The sequence below is a fragment of the Oryx dammah genome, unplaced genomic scaffold (assembly GCF_014754425.2).
Source record: "Oryx dammah isolate SB20612 unplaced genomic scaffold, SCBI_Odam_1.1 HiC_scaffold_7, whole genome shotgun sequence".
Lineage (NCBI taxonomy): Eukaryota > Metazoa > Chordata > Mammalia > Artiodactyla > Bovidae > Oryx > Oryx dammah.
This window is the reverse complement of record NW_024070191.1, coordinates 33003558-33028019: the sequence shown is the minus strand read 5'-3', so window position 1 is coordinate 33028019 and position 24462 is coordinate 33003558. Positions and strand designations below refer to the sequence as shown.

Here is a 24462-nt window from a genome sequence, read left to right as displayed (position 1 = left end):
AAGATGATCAACATAATTACTAGGAAAACGCAAATCAAACTACAATAAGATATCACCTCACACCTTTTAGAATAACTATTATCAAAAATAAAAAATAACAAATGTTGGCGAGAACACACAGAAAAGGGAACCCTAGTCCACTATTGGTAGGACTAAAAATCGGTGCAGCCACAATGGAAAACATTATGGTGATTACTCAAAAAACTAAGCATCAAATTATCATAAAATCCGCTATTCCACTTCTGGGTATTTATCCAAATAATACAAACACACTAACTAGAAAAAAATATATGCACTCTGTTCATTGCAGCATTATTTATAACCAAGATGTGGGAACAACTTAAGGGGCTTCCCTGGTGGCTCAGATGGTAAAGAATTCACCTGTAATGCAGGAGATGCAGATTCAATTCCTAGTCAGGAAGATCCCCTGGAGAAGGAAATGGCTACCCACTCCAATATTCTTGCAACATTCTTACATGGGAGGATCCCATGTAACTTACATGGGAGGATCCCATGTAAGAAGCCTGGCAGGCTTGGGGTCCTTGGGGTCACAAAGAGTCAGACAAGACTGAGCGACTAGACACGTACAAGTATGGAAACAAGCTAAGTGTCCACTGATGGAAGAATGGATAAAGAAGCCCCAGTATACCTAAACAATGGAATACTTCATGCTCCATCCCTCGGTAATGTCCGACTCTTTGCAACTCTGCAGACTGTAGCCTGTCAGACACCTCCTCCTCCTTGCTGGGACTTTCCCAGCAAGAATACTGGAGTGAGTTGCCATTTCCTTTTCCAGGGGATCTTCCCAACACAGGGATCAACCAGGGTCTCCTGCATTGCAGGCAGATTCTTTACCACTGAGCCACAGGGGAAGTCAATGGAATACTTATTCATCCATAAAAAGAATGAAACCTTGCTGTTTGCAACAACATGGATGAACCTTGAAAGTATTACACTAAGAGAAATAACTCAAATGGAGAAAGACACCATATAATTTCATTCATATGTAAAATCTAAACAACAACAAAGCACTCAAAAAAGCCAACTAAACAAAAGCAAAAAACCTCATAGATAAAGAGATCAGATTAGTGGTTAGCAGAAGGAAGTGATTTAGGAAGTAAGAGAAATGGGTGAAGGGAGCCAACCCTTTGGCATTAGATGGTAAGCAGACTTGCGGTGCTGATCACTTTGTAATGTATACAGATGTTTAACTAGAATGCTGTACATCTGAAACTCATATAATAAAACAAACACCAATATGATACTGGGACAAAAATAGACATGTCAATCAGCCAAAGGGAACAGAGAACTCAAAACTAAACTCTGGCATATATGGTATACTAATATTCAACAAGGAAGTCAAGAATATCCAGTGAGGAAAGTATACTCTTTTCAACAACCAGGAAAACTGGAGAAATGCATGCAAAACAATGACACTGACTCCTATCCCACAATTCCCAGAGAAAGTAACTCAAAATGGATCAAAGACTTAAACATAAGATCTGATACCATGAAACCCCTAGGAGAAAATGTAGGGAAGAACCTCAGATACTGATCTTGGGTATAAATTCTGGAGCATGAGGCCAAACTACAGCATGGACAAACTACAAAAGAAAAAAAATCAACAAATGGGACATCAAACTCAAAAACTTTTACACCTCAAAAGAAACACCAAAATGGAAAAAAAAAAAAAAAAACCTACATGATGGGAGAAAAATTCTGCAAAGCATGTATCAGATAAGGGGTCAATATTAAACATATATAAAGAACTTATTCAATCTGATAACAAAAAAAAAACAGTCCAATTTTAAAATGAACAGAAGAACCAGATGTTTTTCTGAAAAGACATACAGATGGCCAATAGGCACATGAAAAGACACTCAGCATCACCAATCATCAAGAAATACAAATCAAAACCACAATGAGACATCCTACTTCCCACCTATTAGAATGGTTATCATTAAGAATACAAGAGACAACACATACTGGAAAGGATGCGGAGAAAAGGGAAGCTTTATATATTGTTGGTGGGAATGTAAATTGGTCCAACCAATTGGTCCACTATGCAAAATAATATGGAGGTTGCTCAAAAAAATAAAAATAGACCTAACGTATGGTCCAGTAATTCCACTTCTGAGTATATACCGAAAGAAAATGAAAACTTAATTTCAAAGAGATATATGCACTCTATATTTATCACAGTATTATTTATAATACCAAAGATATAGAAACACCCAAAACACCCATCAATGGATTAATAGATAAAAAAGATGTGCTACACACACACAATGGAATGTTTTTTAGCCAAAAAAATGGACGTGATCCTCCCATTTTCAACAACATGTACAAACCTTGAGCACATTATGCTAATGAGATAAGTCAAACAGAGAAAAGAAGAATTGTGTGATATCACACATATGTGGAATCTAAAAAATTTAAATATGTGAAAAACAGAGTAAAATACTCATTACCAGAGGTTGTGGAGGCAAAGGAATAAGAGTGATGGTATTTAAGGGTACAAACTTCTAACAAATAATAAATAAGCCATAGAAATCTACTGCACAATATAATGAATATAGGCAACACTACCTTACTATAGTGAAATGCAAAGGAGAAAAGGAAAGATATATCCATCTGGATGCAGAGTTCCAGAGAATAGCAAGGAGAGATAAGAAAGCCTTCCTAAGTGAATAATGCAAAGAAACAGAGAAAAAATATAATGGGAAAGACTAGTGAGCTCTTCAAGAAAATTAGAGATACCAAGGGAACATTTCAAGCAAAGATGAGTGCAATAAGAGACAGAAATGTTATCAACCTAACAGAAGCAGAAGATATTAAGAAGAGGTGGCAACAATACACAGAAGAACTATACAAAAAAATATCTTAGTGAGCCAGATAACCACAATGGTGTGATCACTCACGTAGAGCCAGACATCCTGGAGTATGAAAACAAGTGGGCCTTAGGAAGCATCATTACAAACAAAGCTAGTGGAGGTGATGGAATTCCAGCTGGGTTTTTTCAAATCCTAAAAGATGATGGTGTGAAAGTGCTGCACTCAATATGCCAGAAAATTTGGAAAACAGCAGTGGCCACAGGACTAGAAAGGTCAGTTTTATTTCCAATACCAAAGAAAGGCATGGAGAAGGAAATGGCAACCTGCTCCAGTATTCTCACCTGGAAAATCCCATGTACAGAGGAGCCTGGCAGGCTACAGCCTATGGGGTCACAGCCCGAACACCATTGAGTGACTAAGCACACAAGAAAGGCAATGCCAAAGAATGTTCAAACTACCACACAACTGCACTCATTTCACACGCTAGCAAAGGAATGCTCAAAATTCTCCAGGATAGGCTTCAACAGTACGTGTACCGAGAACTTTCAGATGTTCAAGCTGGATTTTAAAAAGGCAGCGGAACCAGCAATCAAATTGCCAACATCCATTGGATCATAGAAAAAGCAGAGAGTTCCAGAAAAACATCTACTTCTGCTTCACTGACAGCACTAAAGATGCTTCAGCTTCACTGACTACACTTTGACTGTGTGGATCACAACAAACTGGAAAATTCTTCAAGAGATGGGAATACCAGACCACCTGACCTGCCTCCTGAGAAACCTGTATGCAGATCAAGAAACAACAGTTAGAACTGGACATGGAACAACAGACTGGTTCCAAATTGGGAAAGGAGTACATCGAGGTTGTTGTATATTGTCACCTTGCTTGTTTAACTTATATGCAGAGTACATCATGTGAAATGCCAGGCTGGATGAAGCACAAGCTGGAATCAAGATTGCTGGGACAAATATCAATAACCTCAGATATGCAGATGACACCACCCTTACGGCAGAAAGCAAAGAGAAACTAAAAGTGCCCCTTGATGAAGGTGAAAGAGGAGAGTGAAAAAGCTGACTTAAAAGTCAACATTCAAAAAACTAAGATCATGGCATCTGGTCCCATTACTTCATGGCAAATAGATGGGGAAACAATGGAAACAGTGACAGACTTTATTATCTTGGGCTCCAAAATCACCGCAGATAGTGACTGCAGCCATGAAATTAAAAAACGCTTGCTCTTTGGAAGAAAAGCTCTGACCAACCTAGATACCTGTTGAAAAGCAAAGACATTACTTTGCTGATAAAGGTCCACATAGTCAAAGCTATGGTTTTTCCAGTAGTCAAGTATGGGTGTGAGAATTGGACCATAAAGAAAGCTGAACACCAAAGAACCTATGCTTTTGTTTTGTTTTGTTTTGTTTTTTTGTAAAGTAATTAACCTCCAATTAAAATAAATAAATTTATATTTAAAAAAAGAACTTATGCTTTTGAACCGTAGTGTTGGAGAAGACTCTTGAGAGTCCCCTGGACTGCAAAGAGATCAAACCAGTCAATCCTAACAGAAACCATCCTGAATATTGATTGGAAGGACTGATGCTGAAGCTGAAGCTCCTGTACTTTGGCCACCTGATTCAAAGAGCTGACTCATTAGAAAAGACCCTGATGCTCGGAAAGACTGAAGGCAGGAGGAGAAGGGGACGACAGAGGGTGAGATGGTTGGATGGCAACACCAACTCGATGGGCATGAGTTCAAGCAATCTCCGAGAGATGGTGAAGGACAGGGAAGCCTGGTGTACTTCAGTCCATAGGGTCACAAATAGTTGGACATGACAGAGCAATTGAACAGCAACAAATGTACTATAATTATGTGTGTGAGTGTATCTGTGTGTGTGTGTGTGTGTACATGCTCAGTCACATCCAACTCTTTGAGACCCCATGAACTGTAGCCTGCAAGGCTCCTCTGTCCGTGGGATTCTCCAAGCAAGGATACTGGAGTGGGTTGCCATTTCTTCTCCAAGGGATCTTCCTGACCCAGGGATTGAACTTGCATCTCTTTTGTCTCTTGCATTGGCAGGCAAACCCCAGCTGGGAATCCCTATAATTATGTAATGTAGTAAACATCACCACATCAGCAATCAGATAGCAATATATAAACATATATAAAAATATCACAGTAACACACTATACAACTTGCTGCTGCTGCTGCTGCTAAGTCGCTTCAGTCGTGTCCAACTCTGTGCGACCCCATACACGGCAGCCCACCACGCTCCCCCATCCCTAGGATTCTCCAGGCAAGAACACTGGAGTGGGTTGCCATTTCCTTCTCCAGTGCATGAAAGTGAAAAGTCAAAGTGAAGTCGCTCAGTCGTGTCCGACTCTTTGCGACTGCATGGACTGCAGCCTGCCAGGCTCCTCCATCCATGGGGTTTTCCAGGCAAGAGTACTATACAACTTAAACTTACAATATTTTACTTCAAATTTATTCAATTAAAAAAATGCTCAGAAAGAAATTTCCTCAATATGGTAAAGCACATCTGTTTAAAGAAAAGCTTATATCTAATATCATATTTAATGTTAAAAGTCAGAAAAATTTCTCCCTAAAAATAAGAACAAAGGAAAGAAAGCCACTCTCATAACTTCTAATAAAAACTATAATTCAGAAAAGTCCGCTGCAATTTTTATACTAGTGATATAATTGCTAAATAAAATTTTTAAATTATCAAAATAAGCAATCTATAGAAGAAATAAATAAAGAAGATCTGAATAAGTTAAGAGATACACAATGTGCACAGATTGGCATAACTAATATTGGTAAGAAGGTAATTCCCCTCAAATTGATATATGAATACAACACAGTTCAAATCAAAGTCCCTACAATTATATGCCAATTCTTCAACTTACATGGAAACAAAGTGGTCCTAGAATAGTAAAAGTATCTTGAAAAAGAAGACCAAATTTATTGATTTACACAAAATGTTTGTAAGACTTACTGTAAAAGTACGTTAGTTAAGACTGTGGAATTGGCATAAGGACAGAGAAATACACAGAAAAGTATTAAGGGAAAGACACATACATACGGTTGTTTATTATCATAGGAACAGGTGTTAAGTGTTCTCTAAATGTTTGGTGAATTCACCTGTGAAGGAAGCCATTGATCCTGGATTTTTTGTTGTTAATTTTATTACTATTATTACTGATTCAAAGTCATTACTAGCAATTTGTTCATCTTTTCTATTTCTTCCCTGATTCAGTATTAGGAGAGTACAAATTTCTAAGAATTTGTACTTTCTTCCATTTTGCCCATTTTACTGGCATACAATTATTTGAAATAATCTCTTATGACCCTTTGAATTTATGTGGTGTTGGCTGTGGCTTCTCCTTTTACATTTCTGATTTTATTGATTTGGGCTCTCTCTTTTTCTTGATGAGTCTAGCTAAAGGTTTATCAGTTTCCTTCACCCTTCTCAAAGAATCACCTCTTAGTTTCATTAATCTTTTTAATTTTTTAGCCTCTATTTCAATTACTTATACTCTGATCTTTATCATTTCTCTTCTTCTACTAACTTTGGGGTTTATTTCTTCTGTTTTTAATTCCTTTAGGTGTAAAATCAGGTTGCTTGATATTTTTCTTATTTCATAAGGTAAGTTTGTATTATTAAAAAATTCCCTCAGAAATGCTTTTTGTTTGCCCCATGGATTTTGGATTTTTGTGTATTGTTTCATTTGTCTACAGGTATTTTTAAATTTTCTATTTCATTTCTTCCATGATCCATTAGTTGTTTAGCAGTATATTGTTTAGCCTCAACATGTTTCTATTTTTGTTGTAGTTTATTTCTAGTCTCATAGCATTCTAGTCAGAAAAGATGCTGGATATGATTTCACTTTTCTTAAATTTACTGAGACTTGTTCTGTGGCCTACCCTGGAGAATGTTACAAGGCAGCTGAAACAGTGTATTCTGTTGCCTTGATGTGGGATACTCTGTATTTATATCTATAAATTCCATCTGATCTGATGTGTCACTTAAGACCAGTCTTTCCTTAATGATCTTACGTCTGAATGATCTAAAGATGTCAGTGAGGTGTTAGAGCCCCTTACTAACATCGTGTTTACTGTCAGTGTCTCCTCTTAGATCTGACGTTTGCTTTATGTAATTAGATGCACCTGTGTTAGTTCTTGTTGTTTAGTAGTCAAGTCATGGCCCGTTCTTTTGGGACCTGCATCTCTTGCATTGGCAGGCAGATTCTTTACCACTGAACCACTTGTCCTATGTTGGACACATATACATTTACAAACATTACATCTTCTTGAATTGATCCCTTAATCATTATATAATGTTCTTTGTCTAACAGTCTTTGTTTTGAAGTCTGTTTTATCTTATATAATTAAGTATTGCCACCTCAGCTTTCTTTTTATTTCCATTTGCATGGAATACCTTTTCTGATTCCCTCACTTTCAGTCTGTGTGTGTCTTTGCAACTGACCATGGGCAGATCTGAAGTGAGTCTCGTGGAAGCAGTATATGTACATATACAGGTCCTATTTTTTATCCATTCAGTCATTCTGTTTCTTTTGATTCCAGCATTTAGTACAATTACATTTACAGTAATTATTGATAGATATGTACTTATTGCCATTTTGTTAAATGCAGGATACTAAAGCAATAGGAATCTGTTGCATTTCTATACACTAATAATGAATTAACAAAAAAGAAATATAAAAACAATCCCATTTAGAATCACATCAAAAAGAATAAAATATCTAAGAACAAATCTAAGGAGGTAAAACACCCATATCTGGAAAACTGTAAGACATAGATGAAAGAAATTGAAGATGATAAAAGCAAATGGAAAGTTATACAGTGTTCATGGACTGGCAGAATTAATATTGCTAAAAAGGCCATAGTACTCAAAGCAATCTACGGATTCAATGCAATTCTATCAAAATATTAATGGCATTGTTCACAGAACTAAAACAAATAATTCTAAAATTTGTATGGAAACATAAGACTCCAAACAGCCAAAGCAATCTGAAGACAGAAGAACAGAGCTGGAAGTATCATACTCCTTGATTTCAAACTATACTACAAAGAGACAACATCAAAAAGTATGATATTGGCACAAAAACATATATACAAATCAATGGAACAGAACAGAGAGCCTAAAAATAAACCCATGCACTTATGATCAATTAATTTTCAACAAAGGAGGCATGAATACACAATAGAGAAAAGACAATTTCTTTAATAAGCAGTGCTGGGAAATCTGGACAGCTACATTTAAGGAATAAAACTGAAACATTTTTCACACCATACATTAAAATAAACTCAAAATAGATTAAAAACATAAATGTAAGACCAGAAACCATAAAACTTCAAGAAGAAAACTTAGGCAGAATACTCTGACATTAATTGCAACTACCTTTTTTGGATCTGTCTCTTAAGGCAAAGAAAACAAAAGTAAACAAATGAGCTCTAATTAAACTTAAAAGCACAGGAAACTATTGGTTAAAGAAAAAAACAACCTACTGAATGTGAGAAAATGTTTGCAAATAATATGGTTGATAAGGGGTTAATATTGAAAATACATAAACAAGTCATACAACTCAGTATCAAAAAACCAACCTCAGTATCAAAAAAGTGAAAATGAAAGTCGTGTCCGACTTTTTGCAACCGCATGGCATCTACAGTGCATGGAATTCTCCAGGCCAGAATACTGGAGTGGGCAGCCCTTCCCTCCTCCAGGGGATCTTCCCAACCCAGGGATCAAACCAAGATCTCCCACATTGCAGGCGGATTCTTTACCAGCTGAACCATCAGGGAAACCCAAGAATACTGGAGTGGGCAGCCTTTACCTTCTCCAGGGGATCTTCCCAACCCAGGGATCGAACCAAGGTCTCCCACATTGCAGGCGGATTCTTTACCAGCTGAACCATCAGGGAAACCCAAGAATACTGGAGTGGGTAGCCTATCCCTTCTCCAGCGGATCTTCCCAACTCAGGAATTGAACCAGGGTATCCTGCAGATTCTTTACCAACTGAGCTATCCAGGAAGCCCTAGTATCATAAAAAACCAACCTGATTTAAAAATAAGCAAGAGACTTGAATACACATTTTTCTAAAGACATGCCAATAGGTACATGAAAAGATGGCAACATCACTAAACATTAGTGAAACGCAAATCAAAACCATGATTGAGAGATCATCTCACATGTGTGAGAATTACTATCATCAAAAAGACCACAAATAACAAATGCTGGTGAGCATGCGGAGAAAAGAACCACTGTACACTATGTTTTCCACTACAGAAAACAGTATGGAGATTCCTCAGAAAAACAGAATTAAACTACCATCAGTCAGTCAGTCAGTTCAGTCGCTCAGTCGTGTCCAACTCTCTGCGACCCCATGAATCGCAGCATGCCAGGCCTCCCTGTCCATCACCAACTCCCAGAGTTCACTCAAACTCATGTCCATCAAATCAGTGATGCCATCCAGCCATCTCATCCTCTGTCATCCCCTTCTCCTCCTGCCCCCAATCCCTCCCAGCATCACAGTCTTTTCCAAGGAGTCAACTCTTCGCATGAGGTGGCCAAAGTACTGGAGTTTCAGCTTTAGCATCAGTCCTTCCAGTGAACACCCAGGACTGATCTCCTTTAGGATGGACTGGTTGGATCTCCTTGCAGTCTAAGGGACTCTCAAGAGTCTTCTCCAGCACCACAGTTCAAAAGCATCAATTCTTCGGCGCTCAGCCTTCTTCACAGTCCAACTCTCACATCCATACATATCCACTGGAAAAACCATAGCCTATGATCCAGCAATTCCATTCCTGAATATATAACCAAAGAAAACAGCACTAATTTAAAATTACACATACACTCCAATGTTCATAGAAGCATTATTTATAATTGCCAAGATGCAGAAGCAACATAAGTGTCTGTCAACAGGCAAATGAATAAAGAAGATGTGGTGTGTGTGTGCATATATATATATGCACACACACACATATATATATACATATATGTATATATGCATACACACTATATGTATATACACACATATGTATTAATATATATGTTATTCAGGCATAAAAAAAGAATAAAATTTTGCCATTTATACTACATGAATGGAACCAGAGAGTATTATGTTTAGTGAAGCAAGTCAAACAAAGACAAACACTCTATGTTATCACTTATAAGTGGAATATAAATTTTAAAATGCATGAATATGACAAAACAGAAATAGACCCTCAGATTTAAAGGCCAAACTAGTGGTTATCAATGGGAAGAGGGAAGAGGGTGATATGGGGGAATCAGAATCACCCACTGTTCGGATTATGACATTAAAAGTTTTCCCTCCATTGTGATTCCATTGTGAGGCAATATCCTAAAGGATACTTTATGGTCGTCGTCTGCTGCTGCTGCTGCTGCTGCTAAGTCGCTTCAGTCATGTCCAACTCTGTGCGACCCCAGAGACGGCAGCCTACCAGGCTCCCCCATCCCTGGGATTCTCCAGGCAAGAACACTGGAGTGGGTTGCCATTTCCTTCTCCAATGCATGAAAGTGAAAAGTCAAAGTGAAGTTGCTCTGTCCTGTCTGACTCCTAGAGACCCCATGGACTACAGCCTACCAGGCTCCTCCATCCATGGGATTTTCCAGGCAAGAGTACTGAAGTGGGGTGCCATTGCCTTAATATGGTCTACTCCCATATTAATCTTCAATAAAACAATTATCAAATGTCCAGAGATTAAGCACAGATTTGAAAATACTGTACCTATTTAGTCTGGAACCAAAAACTCATTCTAGACTTCCTTTTCTTATCAGCAATAATTTTAGGGGAATAGTCTTAACATTTGTCCAAAACTCTTCAACCTATTAAATCTAGACAGCATATTCTTGTATGCATTTTAACTTTATTTCATTATTGCCGATATTTTGCATGGCACCCAGTCATATTTGAGATATATAGCATTTATTACAAAGGATGAACAGAAACAATAAATTTATCAATTTTCCAATTATTAGACTTACTTCCTCAGTACCACAGTCACAGACTTCATTTCCCTCCACTCTGCCATTGCCACAAATTGGTCCCGGATTCCTCTGCATTTGTGGCTTATTCTGAAGACACTGGGCCCCCACGTTTGAAATGAAATTTTCAAAGTCTCTCAAACTGCAATCGCTAAAAGTCTTCATACCACTGGATTGCCTAAACATGGATCCATAAAATGTCATTGGCATTATTCTTCTGAAAACACAATTCTATATTATACAAATCAATTTCAAAATGTTAAATTCAAGAGGTAATGATAAATGTTCATAACAAATGCTTAGAGGCCAGTCATTCCTCAGGAGGACATGTGATTTCATTCACTGAACACGTATTCTCTTAAAACAAAATCAAGTTCAACAGGAAAAACTAAACAACCCAATTAGTAAATGGGCATAGGATTTGGATACACATTTCTGCAAAGAAGACACATATAAACAAACAATGGGTATATGAAAAGGTCATCAACATCACTAATCACCAAGGAAGTGCAAATCAAAAGAAAAAACAATAAGCTATCACCTCATACCTGTTAATATAGCTATGATTCTTTTTTTAATTTATTTCTTTAACTGGAGGAAAATTTCTTTACAACGTTGTATTGGTTTCTGCCATACAACAACATGAATCAGCTATAATTATATGTATGTACTCTCCCTCTTGATTCCTTTAAAAATAGATGAACATTGTTGGCAAGGACATGGAGAAACTGGAAACTTAGTACATTGTTCATGGAAATGTAAATCCAGTCTCTGCTGAAGACAGTAAAGAGGTTCCTCAAAAGATTAAAAATAGAATACCATATGATCCAGAAATCCTGCTTCTAGGTATATATCCAAAACTATTGAAATTAGAATATGTAAGTGATATCTGTACTCCTATGTTTATTGCAGCAATATTTACAATAGTAAAGACATGGCAGCAACCTAAATGTCATTGAACGATGAATGGATAAGCAAAATGTGGTACATACTGGCAATGGAATATAACTTGCAATGGAATATTATTCAATCTTTAAAAAAAGAAGCAAGTTCTGCCATATGCAACAACAGTACAAAATTTCAAGGACATTATGCTAAGTGAAATAAGCTAGTCACAGAGTATGAAATACTTCATGATTTCATTTATATGAGATATTTAGAAGATTCACACCCACAGATGCAGAGTTGCCAAGAGGCTAGGAGGAGGGGGTAATGGGGAGCTGTAAAACTGGTAGAAAGTTTCAGTTATACAAAATGGATAAATTTTAGTGATCTGCTGTTCAACATAGTACCCATATCTAAGTAATAACTTTAAAATTGGTTAAGAGAACTCCTGTTGAGTAGTTCCACTATATATATATATATATATACATAAAGAATACAATGAGGTACCATTTCACGCCAGTCAGAATGGCTGCTATCCAAAAGTCTACAAGCAATAAATGCTGGAGTGGGTGTGGAGAAAAGGGAACCCTCTTACACTGTTGGTGGGAATGCAAACTAGTACAGCCACTATGGAGAACAGTGTGGAGATTCCTTAGAAAACTGCAAACAGAACTGCCTTATGACCCAGCAATCCCACTGCTGGGCATACACACCGAGGAAACCAGAATTGAAAGAGACACGTGTACCCCAGTGTTCATCACAGCACTGTTTATAATAGCCGGGACATGGAAACAACCTAGATGTCCATCAGCAGATGAATGGATAAGAAAGCTGTGGTACATATACACGATGGAGTATTACTCAGCCATTAAAAAGAATACATTTGAATCAGTTCTAATGAGGTGGATGAAACTGGAGCTGATTATACAGAGTGAAGTAAGCCAAAAAGAAAAACACCAATACAGTATACTAACGCATATATATGGAATTTAGAAAGATGGTAACGATAACCCTGTATGCAAGACAGCATAAGAGACACAGATATTTAGAACAGTCTTTTGGACTCTGTGGGAGAGGGAGAGGGTGGGATGATTTGGGAGAATGGCATTGAAACATGTATAATATCATATAAGAAACGAATCGCCAGTCTAGGTTTGATGCTGGATACAGGATGTTTGGGGCTGGTGCCCTGGGATGACCCAGAGGGATGGTATAGGGAGGGAGGTGGGAGGGGGGTTCAGGATTGGGAACACATGTAAACCTGTGGCAGATTCATGCTGAAGTATGGCAAAACCAATACAATATTGTAAAGTAAAAATAATAATAATAAAAAATAATTTTTTTTAAATTTTAATGTAAAAAAAAAAAAATACACTAGGATTTCCCTGTTGGTCCATTGGTTAAGAATCTGCCTGCCAGTGCAGGAGACATGGGTCCAATCACTGGTCCAGAAAGATCCCACATGCCTTGGGGCAACTAAGCCCTGCCACCACAGCTTCTGAGTCTGCACTTGGGAGCCCTTGAGACACAACTGCTGAGGCTACATGCAGCAACTGCTGCTGCTGCTAAGTCACTTCAGTCATGTCTGACTCTGTGTGAGCCCATAGATGGCACCCCACTAGGCTCCTCTGTCCCTGGGAGTCTCCAGGCAAGAATACTGGAGTGGGTTGCCATTTCCTTCTCCAATGCCTGAAAGTGAAAAGTGAAAGTGAAGTCGCTCAGTTGTGTCCAACTCTTAGTGACCCCATGGACTGCAGCCTACGAGACTCCTCCGTCCATGGGATTTTCAAGGCAAGAGTACTGGCATGGGTTGCCATTGCCTTCTCCCATGCAGCAACTACTGAAGACCAAATACCCAAGAGCCCATGCTCCACAACAAGAGAAGCCACCACAATGTGAAGCCCGTGCACCACAACTAGAGAGTAGCCTCCACTCTCCACAACTAGACAAAGCCCACACACAGCAACTAAGACCCAGGGCAGCCAAAAATAAATAAATACTAAAAAAAAAGAAAGAAAAGAACTGAGTAATTTTGGAGAATGACAAGATGGCTTCCAAATGACCAAATGACTTCCAAATAGGAAGACTCTAAGCTAACCTCCTCCCATGTGCACATCAAATCTATAATTTACAGAGCAACTACTGATGAGAAAGATTAGAAGAATAGCAGAAAAGATCTTTTACAACTAAAGATATGAAGAAGGAACCATAAGTAGATGAGTGGGAGGGATGATGGAGATGTGGTAAAGTCAAGACTCATACTCCTGGATGGGTGACCCACCAGTGAGTTCAGCTCTAGCCTCCTCAAGAGCAGCCTCCCCCACCATTCAGCTCTGCCCTCACCACCAGCCTGCCCAACAAGGACGTATCTAACCTAACCTTGTTATCTCTTGAACTCTAACCCCACCAACCAGTGAGCAAACACCAACCTCAGTACCACCAGAGTCCCAGAGCCTGCCATGTCAGGAGCCAGCTGACCCACCAGCAGGCAAGCAACAGCCCCAGGAGTCGCTGAGCTCCAGACCTACACATGAGCAGATTAACAGTATTTTTGAGACACCTTGGGCCCCTTATTCGGCCAACCTGGGATTCAGCCCTGCTCACTAGCAGGCTGTCAATAGCTTCGGGACACACTGGACTGTGCAGTAAGCCATTCCAGGAACTGGTCCCACCCACCAGCAGACAGATACTAGGTCCATGCAGGACCCGTGGCCCCACAGCCACCCATCTCAATCCCAGTTCCAGCAACCACTGAGCAATGGCGTTCCACAGCCAGCCTCCTTGTGATACAGCTCCACCCACCAGTGGCTGGTGGCATCTGAACAAGGGAGAGATTAGCAATCAATTGAAGAGGGGCCAACCCAGCCAAGTCTACCGGACAACCCACAGTAGTTAGTCCACGGCAACAGAAGGATACTCATAGCCCTCTCAGGGGGGACCACTAGAGCATATAGCACTGGTGACCAGAGAGGAATGTGCTGCTGGGAGTCCTTACTCCCTTCACTTCTGAACTCATCTGTTGTACAGACTATGTTAAAAGTTACCTACTTTTAAAGAGCAGAAATAAAATTAAGTCATCAAAATAATGTATTAGGAAGATCACTGAAATAAAGAACGAAGTTTGTACAAATATATTTTAATGTTCTTTGCTACCTGGTTTAAATTAATTCCAATATATTAACTGTTTTCTATATGAGGTCAACATGAAGTAGGGAAAATAACAAAGATTTGAGTTAGATAAACTTGTTGACTAGTACCAATCTTGAGACTTAACGAGATTTTAAGCAAAGTGATTAAACTCTCTCTCTGATTTCTTATCTCCAAATAGGGGTAATATCCATCCACTTCACAGGCTTGTTATCAGGATTAAATGTTAATAAGTGCTTAATTAAACTCTCTGGCTTATAGTAAGTGACCAATAAATCATTGATGAGATTACTGACATTAGCCACAGCTGTCCACTTATAACCTGTGTATCTGATGTAGAGTCATTTATGCTCTGTGTACTCAAGGGCATTTTAAAAAAAAACACATGGAGGACAGTGGACGGCGGCCAGGACACTAGTGTGATGCAGCTGGAGCCAAGTAACCTGGCAGTTCCTTTTGCTACAGACCTGTTGCCGTGAACGGTGGTGGCTGGAGGCTTTGCAAGTGAGAAAATGGCATTTGTGAAGAGTGGATGGTTGCTGTGACAGAGTACCATTTTGAAGCACTGGAAGAATTGGTTTGACCTGTGGTCAGATGGTCACCTGATCTATTATGATGACCAAACTCGGCAGAGTGTAGACGACAAGGTCCACATGCCAGTGGACTGCATCAACATCGGCATGGGACATGAATGTCGGGATATTCAGCCACCAGATGGGAAGCCAAAAGACTGCTGCAGACTGTTGGCCGAGATGGGAAAACCACCAGTCTTTGTGCAGAAAGCACAGATGATTGTTTGGCCTGGAAGTTTACATTCCAGGATTATGTTGGCTTATGTTGGCTCAGAAGCCATGTATGATGAGACAGCTGTGGCTTCCTCCCCACCTTCTTACACAGACTATGCTGCACCAACCCTTGAGCAGCCATATGGCTATGGTCCATACAGTGGTGCATACCCACCAGGAACTCAAGTTGTCTATGCTGCAAATGCTCAGGCTTATGCTGTACCCTATCGGTACCCATATGCAGGACTTTATGGACAGCAGCCTGCCAACCAAATCATCATTCGTGAGTGGTATTGAAACAATGACAGTGACCTGGCGCTGGGCATGCTGGCTGGAGCAGCCACAGTCATGGCCGTAGGGTCTCTGTTCTGGGTCTTCTAGACTCCTTGGAATCTAGATGTGCATAGCTTCTGATATCCTGTGTGCAATAATATAATTTGCAGGGCATATCTGTTGTAAATGCTTTTAATAATAGGTTTAATAGTTCTTTTGAAAGTAGTGACAAAATACTTATAAGTATATAGAAGTACTGCAGAGAAAAATTTGGACTGCCGTTTAGCTAAAATGTGGACTATCTGAGGCCACTGGCTCATTTGAGGAGTTTCCTTATAAAACTCTCTCAATACTTTATTTGAACACACCTGTTTTGAAAGGCCATTTTCTTTTCAGAGTTAAGCCTTAGTTCTTAAGGGATAATTTATTTTAGTGTTTTGCCAGTAACATGGTGATGTAGGAGTGAGTGAATGACTGTGGCAAGAAAAACTGCAGTTTTTTGGTTTAATGTCAGACTTTGAAACCTCAGACCAGAACTGGCTGTATGTTACTTCAGGAGTTATAGGCTGGAACCTTCCTTAGGCAGCAGTGTGATATCTCACAGCCTCTGGGGCTCCAGCAAAGCAAACTAATCAGGACAGTGGGCGGGATGGCAGTTCCCCCCTTGAAAATGATGCTTTTTCATTTTATTCTTATTTATTTGTTTTTGGTTGTGATACTTGGAAAGCATCCCAAAAAAAGGAGTAGACTCGAGTGTCAACATTTGAGGGCTTTATCATTTAAAACTTGAAGAAGGCACAACTCCTCCAAAAAAGTGTATGGGGGTAGATTTATTTTATTCAGAAGCATCATGTTTTTAGTGTTTGCTTTGAGCATTCTTGATTGCCACCTCCGCCTACTTATAGCTTATTTTCCTACTTGTTGAGAAAGTAATATGAAGAGAGTGGGGAGGAAAGTGAAATGAGAGCCATAGCTGCAGTGTCCCTGTTTCAGGGGACTGGGCTGAGGATGTGCTTTATGTCCTTCTGAAGGCTGTTGATGAGCTCATCTCCTGTCCTGTGTAGGGCTGGGCACTGTGGCTGTCCCTGAGCTGTGTTGCATGGTGGGGGAAACTCAGGTTATAGATGGGAATTTTGGCCTAGAGACATGAATGACCTGCTCAAGATACCTCTCTACCTACCTGACTAGGACACCAGTCTTGCTTTTATTTCTGACTTTAGTGAACCGCTTAATTTTGAGCCCCAACTTATATGTGAAGCTCTGAAAAACTGAGGGTCCTGCATTTCTCTTATTTATTTCTTTATCTATATAAATTTTAAAACTTCACTTATTCCAGCTTTCTGTCCTGCCTGTTTTAAAAAATGTACATTTACAAAGGCACAATGAAGGTCTCTGCCTCTATACTCCATGAGGCCATGTTTCCATAAAATACACTCCTAGTAGCACAAACTCTGTGCATATTTTATGTGGCTAGTTACCGACACAGTTTTTTGTTTCGCTTATCAGTCCACTCCACCTCTGAGGCAGACTTAAATAGATCTATCGCTGTATGGAAACTAGACACCAAATGAACACTGTGGTGACCACAGGTCTGTTTCCCAGCCAGTTCCACCGTACCTGGTGACACTGGAGAGTCTGCTTCCAGCTGAAAAAAGGGTACTTGGCTGTCATCTCTTTGGATGTGTCATGTGGTGGAAAGTTGCCAGACGTGATGTGTGACAACACTGGTTTTGATGGTTAAAAATGTTACTAATTTTACATCATACGTAATAAGAATAGCTTTGTTCAGATGGTAATCATTATTCAAGCTGTATCCTTTACAAATAAAACACTAAACTCAGTTTTCAATGTTGCACTAGAGTGTTAATTTTGAACTAGGAATTACTGGAACAGATACTGAGTTATGTCACTGAAACACCCTTGAAGCAGATGGTCTCCCTGTGTTCCCCTGGCTTTCCCCTGACAGACTGGGGGGAGCTGTGGACTGAAGTCCCAACATGCATGTGCTTCCCTATCTCCAGTCCCTGTCCCTAGCCAGGCAAGCCATGCTGGGCAACTGTAGTTGAGTCTGGAAGTTCACTGTCTCTAGTGACTTGATCCTGAGAGGAAATGCATGCTCAGCATAAAGACGGGCTGAGATGCTTCATTTCTTTAGCCCCAATTCTCATAGATGCCAATCTTTTGGTCTCCTCACTTAGGTAGTCCTAAATCAAGAAGTGAGGTGAGTTGGAAGGAAATTGTTCACTTTGACTAAAGTGAAATGCTTAGTCAGCATTTTACTTCCATGTGCACTTTTAAATAACTGGCCATTGATATTGAACACCTGCCAGTCTGCTTGTTTCTTAGCTCTGTTCATTTAATTTCTTGAGTTAACTTCAGGGTTAGATTTAAAGAGAAGGGAGAGGTGAGCCACTGTGTTTCAGATCAACATTCATGAAATGGGCCTGACCGGGATGCAAGATCTGGATCAAGGGAGAAGTTCCTGCCATTGATACAGAATGACCCACATTTGTTTTCTACGCTAATTGTGATTCTGTGTGATCTTTTTCTCCTTCCCAAGTTTACAGACACCAGCATGGAATGCGGTTCCATTTTTTCCCCTAGGGTTGATCTTTTCTTTTTTCTTCCAGTTGCTTGCCTGTCTCTAGTATTCTGTGGTGTCTTCAGAACCAGTTTTTCCCTGTATATGCAAATTGTATGTTTATAAGTGAAAACGTTAATACATTAAATGATTGTTAACCTTAAAGCATAAAAAAATTTAAAAAACACATGGAAAAAGACAACTGGAAATAATAACATTTCCTTTACTTACACGCTTTCTTTGAAGATTACATAATATATGAGAAGTACTGTGGAAATGCAAAAGATACATCTATATATATTTGTAGATAGATCTTATATATTCATTTATATACCTTACATATAGATGCAAATAAAATTGTTAAATTTCATAAAAATTAAGATAACACTTGCCCTACACACATCAAAAAAGTTTCCTTAAGAAAATGGAGAATATGTATGAAAGCATTTGATATATCATAAAGCAGTATACAAATCCAAAGGTTTATTAACACAGATTCTAAGCCAGAATGACTGGGTTCAAAACTCTGGACTGCCACAACCAACTATCTGACCGCAGATAGTTATCCTTTTTATAATTCAGTTTCTCAACTGTAAAGGTGAGAATATTAGGACCTGCCCTAAGGAGATGCTGTGAAAACCAAATGACACAACATATGTAAAGTGTTTGAAATAGCCTCTAGCACACAGCAAGTACAATGTACATATTTGTTATTTTTATTATCATTAATACCAGACTCTGGGTGAGCTACACAAAGCATCTTGTCATAAGCATACTTGAAAAACAGTTGGCCAAATGGACAACAGGCCCAAGATGGCAATGCTCATATTGCTTATACAGCTATATAAATGTTATATTTGATTCAATAAACAATATTATAATTTATATGTTGAAATTTAATAATTAAATACTTTATACATATAAATATTATTTTTACATATAACACACGTAGAACTAGTTTATAACGTAATATGGCTCTATATAAAAATATGTATGTGTTTGAGCTATTTTTAGAATGTAAGAACTAACCTTAGGTGGTGCTTAGAACTATAAAATGAGTATGTTTTCGTAAAGTAATGGCTTGTTTCCACCTTTGACTTTTGGTTGCTCTTCAGTTATGAAGAGGTCATACTTAGCATAGGCCCTTTTTACAAATGGAAAACTTTAGCATACTAATGACACCTGCTATAGCCCTTGTGTGATAGACCATGTGAGGAACACTGGCAAACTTATCAATCACTGTAACTAATCCATCACACACTTGTGGAATTTTACAATTTAAAAAACACTTTCCCATTTCATTTTCTCATTTCGTTCTTATATCACTCTGGAAAACAAAACAATAGGCATAATCATTTCCATTTTAAAGATGAGAAAAATAAATCTAAGCAAGGTCTAGTAATTTATCCAAAGTCACATAAATTATGTCATTTAGATTGAAGCTTTCCCAGAATATTAATATACTCTAAAAGCAAAGGTCACTTGTTTTGAGCTGCCGCATATTTTTAAAGATCCTAATTGATTTCATAAAATACAGTCTATGGGATATTCCTTTGGTAATGTATCCTGCAGACTGGATTTATTATTTTGTTCTTAATATTAACCTTCCACCAAACTACTCTTAGGCTTAAAATTTCATATTTTGATTTTGTGGTACTTGGTCCATTTATATAGTTAATTTGTACTATAAGCAAATACTAAAAATTTTCACTTGAATTATTTAAACAAATTATTGATAAATTCAACAAATAAAATTTATTTTTGGAAAAACTTACAGGGCTTTTGTACTCATTACGCAGATGGCTCCTGAACATCGACATTTCTTTGGGTCATCATATGATATTCCCAGACTGAGTCCCAGCATCTGGGTGACAATAATTGAAAGTGCCTCCAAAGTCATCTCTTTGGGATACTACATCAACAACAAACAAAATTCAAATAAAAGACAATTCACTGAAGGGTGGTAAAAATGGTATTTTTCTAATTAAAATCATTTTATTGTTTTATCAAATACTTAAGAATATGGAAATACAGTTCCTTAGACAACTAAGAACCTGAAGTTCTTCTTATAAAATTTTATTGAGATATACGCGTATGAACCTATGTCTAGTTTTGCCATGATTTAACAATTGAATGCCTAAGATAATCCTTAAATAATTGTCATAACTACATAAATGTGCTATTTTTACATCAGATTTTTGGCTATATGGACCATGATCTTCCATTTGCCTAATTTCTTAGACCAGCTATCATGTTCATTCAGGATAGTCCATTTGATACTCCACTTCCCAGCTCACAAAGTGGCCACACAACCAAATTACTCAGTTGTAAGTATGCTATGTGCTTCCAGCCAATATTCTCAAAGATACAGTAACTAGTATCAGGAGAAACCACAGAAAATAGATCCTCAAGAAAGCTTTCTTATGATTGCTGCTGCTAAGTCACTTCAGTCGTGTCTGACTCTGTGCGACCCCATGGACGGCAGCCCACCAGGCTCCCCTGTCCCTGGGATTCTCCAGGCAAGAATACTGGAGTGGTTTGCCATTTCCTTCTCCAATGCATGAAAGTGAAAAGTGAAAGTGAAGTCACTCAAGTCGAGCCCAACTCTTAGCGACCCCATGGACTGCAGCCTACCAGGCTCCTCCATCCATGGGGTTTTCCAGGCAAGAGTACTGGAGTGGGTTGCCATTGCCTTCTCCAAGCCAGGCCTAATTCTGTGGCTCCAGCCCTTGCCCTTGGCAATGGTTCACACCCTAAAGAGTGGCTTCCCTCTGGATCCTAAAAAATCCACCTCTTATCCCTTTGTCTCTCAATGAATTTTTGCAATGAGACATCAGGGCCTGAGTTTCATTAGTTTTAGCTGAGCTTGAGTCCTGGGAGAGAGCTGAAGGATTAGGCTGTCACAAATATAACAAATGCACAATTATCTTCCCTGACAAGGAGAAATGGGACAATGGTAATTCATGATATGCAATGACATCATAATTTCTCAAATTATTGCCAAATGTGGCATAAGATAAGGTGCAGGTAGAGGCCAAGATGTGAGGCTCATCAAGGCACTTCACTCTTACAAAAACAAGCTATAATAAATATTGTGTGGTCAACTGGCTTCTTATGGAAGTGCTAGAGGAAGTACATTATGAAATAGAAAGGAAAAACTATACATGAACAACTGAGAATGTAAATAGGCAATCATAAAGCCTCTACAGCAGCACAGTAGTGACTCATCATCTCCTCTAGTTATTGATTTGAAGACCAAACTCAGGGCCTATTTATAAGTACTGTAGTGTTATAGCACCAATTTAATTATCAAACTTCCCAGATTTGATGCAGGAGTCAGAATCTGAAACTTGAAATGGGAACTAGAGTATCATGGACAAATATCACTTGACTTCTCTTGCCAGTAGAGTAAGTTTCCCTATACACAATGAAAAAGTCCCTACATTTTAAAAATGACACTTTTTAACGACAATACCTGGAACTTCTGTCTCATTACCCTTGCTTATCTCCAAGTCCCTAATCAGAATTAAATTACAACAGAAGTGATATTAACAAGATGACAATATAGGTCTTTCCCAACTTTACTCCCGGTCACAAGAACAACTGCAACTATTCATGGACAAGACACCACTGAGAAAATCCCAGAACATGGAAGTGAGGCTGAAGTACCACCAGCACCAGAGATCAAGACAGATCTCATAAGAAGATTAGCAAGAGCAGTTATGCATGAATGCATTACCCCTCCCCAACATTGGTGCAGCACAACACTGAGAGGTCTTCCCAGGCTATGGTTCCTCAAGTGGGAAAAGAGTACAGAGTGGACATCTAGATCCCCCAGTACTGTGGGCCACTTCTGGGAGCCCTACTCTGGTCTTGCCTCATGAGGACCACAAAGGACGAGTGGGATTTGACCACTGTAAATCTGATCATGACAGAGAAGGTGAGGTAGAGGTGAGGGTTGCAACAATCAATACTTAGACCTTGGCAAGCCAACTTCCCATCCACAGCAACTGTAGGTCCCAACTAGTAGATCTGCAGAGCCAGGACAGTGGAAGTGTATGACCAGGGAAGTCAATGAGGTGCAGATCTGCCTGATTTGAGTCCTCAAATGAAAAGCCTTGCTAGCCCTGGACCCTCTACCCAGTCAGCATAGCTGTTTATAGCCTTGCCTAATGACTGGTATAGCCCCTGGCTACCCCTAACCAGAAGCCTCATTAGAATACTTGGTAGCTGCATAGTGCAGCAACACTTGAACAGAGAGTATAGCAGGCAGAGTGGATTGTTCACAGAGCAAAGCCAGTGGCACTGTTTGGCCAGGAAACCTGGAGTAACAGATAGCTTGGGTTGAGTCCACAAAGAGCTAAGCTGATTCTCCAGTTCCACCTGGGCAAGGAAACAAATTCATAGCCCTGCCATTGCTAAATATAGCCTTCAGAAAGCTCAACCAATGAATCTAGCCAGAGCACACAGGAAGCTGTGCCATCTATCCAACAATCCTGCTTACAGTGACACTTGAACAGAGAGCACAGCTCATGGTTTTCACCATCTTTAGAGCAAAACCCAGTGGTCTCATGTAGCCAAGGAATTAAGGGTACAGTCCACAAAATATTTAGGTACAAAAATAATGAGGCATGCAAGTCATGGGGCCTATTCTGCTGCCTTGTCAGGGCAGGGAAGCTAATTCATTCCTCAGCTACTGCTAAGTTCTTTTTCTTTACCTTTTAGGAAGGCTGATCAGTGAATCTAGACAACCACAGAGTATATCCTACTGCCCCATTTGGGCAGGGAACCATGCCAGCAGTCCTATCTGACAGTTAATACCCCTCATCCTTGACTTCAGAGCTTGGACAGTGGCTCTCGCCCCAAAATAGAACTTGTCTGCCCAAGGACATGTCCAAAAACCTAAACTGAGCTGGCTAGTGAAGAACTGTCTGCCAAAATAAGCCTGTAAAGTCTGGAAGAGGAGAACAATTACTCAAATGCACAGATACCAAAGTAAGGAATGAAGAAAGTAAGAAAAGTCAGGTGAATGTAACACAATAAAATCAAACTAAAAATGCTGCAAATAAATGACCCAAAAGGAAAGGAGATCTGTCAGAGAAATAATTCAGAATAAACTTCTTAAAGAATTTTAGTGAACTACAAAAGCAAACAGATAACTAAATGAAATTAGAAAATGGTGAATGAAGAAAATAAGGTCAACGAAGAAATAAAAATCAATAAAAAGAGATGTCCTAGGGCTTCAACAGTAGACTTGAACAAGCAGAATAAAGAATCAGTGATCTAGAATGCAAGAATATTTCAAAATTATTCAGTCAGAAGAGCAAAACCTTAAAAAGAATGAAAAAGAAGAAAGCCTACACAACTATGGGACAAACATACACACACACACACACACACACACACACACACATACACACTAATATCCATATCTTAGGAACTTGAAAAGGAAGGGACAGAAAGTACATTTGTTCATTGCAGCACTGTTTATAATAGCCAGGACATGGAAACAACCTAGATGTCCATCAGCAGATGAATGGATAAGAAAGCTGTGGTACATATACACGATGGAGTATTACTCAGCTGTTAAAAAGAATACATTTGAATCAGTTCTGATGAGATGGATGAAACTGGAGCCGATTATACAGAGTGAAGTAAGCCAGAAAGAAAAACACCAGTACAGTATACTAACACATACATATATTAGAAAGATGGCAATGATGACCCTGTATGCAGGACAGCAAAAAAGACACAGATGTGTATAGCGGACTTTTGGACTCAGAGGGAGAGGGAGAGGGTGGGATGATTTGGGAGAGTGGCATTGAAACATGTATAATATCATGTAGGAATCGAATCACCAGTCTATGTCCGATGCAGGATATGGCATGCTTGGGGCTGGTACACGGGGATGACCCAGAGAGATGTTGTGGGGAGGGG

General features: G+C 39.1%; 1 protein-coding gene and 1 pseudogene across 4 annotated transcripts in view; one reads left to right on the top strand and one right to left on the bottom strand.

The window, feature by feature from the left end:
* The window catches only part of LOC120865674 (disintegrin and metalloproteinase domain-containing protein 32-like), a 188520-nt gene that overhangs the window by 73532 nt on the left and 90526 nt on the right, over nucleotides 1-24462 (bottom strand). For all 4 annotated transcript variants that reach the window (XM_040242987.1, XM_040242989.1, XM_040242986.1 and 1 more), the window contains exons 11-12: nucleotides 20301-20437; nucleotides 10855-11032 (exon numbers count right to left, since the gene is read on the bottom strand). In XM_040242987.1, coding sequence (XP_040098921.1) covers nucleotides 10855-11032; nucleotides 20301-20437 — 315 coding nt within the window. The remainder of the gene's footprint in view (nucleotides 1-10854; nucleotides 11033-20300; nucleotides 20438-24462) is intronic.
* LOC120865675 lies at nucleotides 15373-16052 on the top strand (annotated as a pseudogene).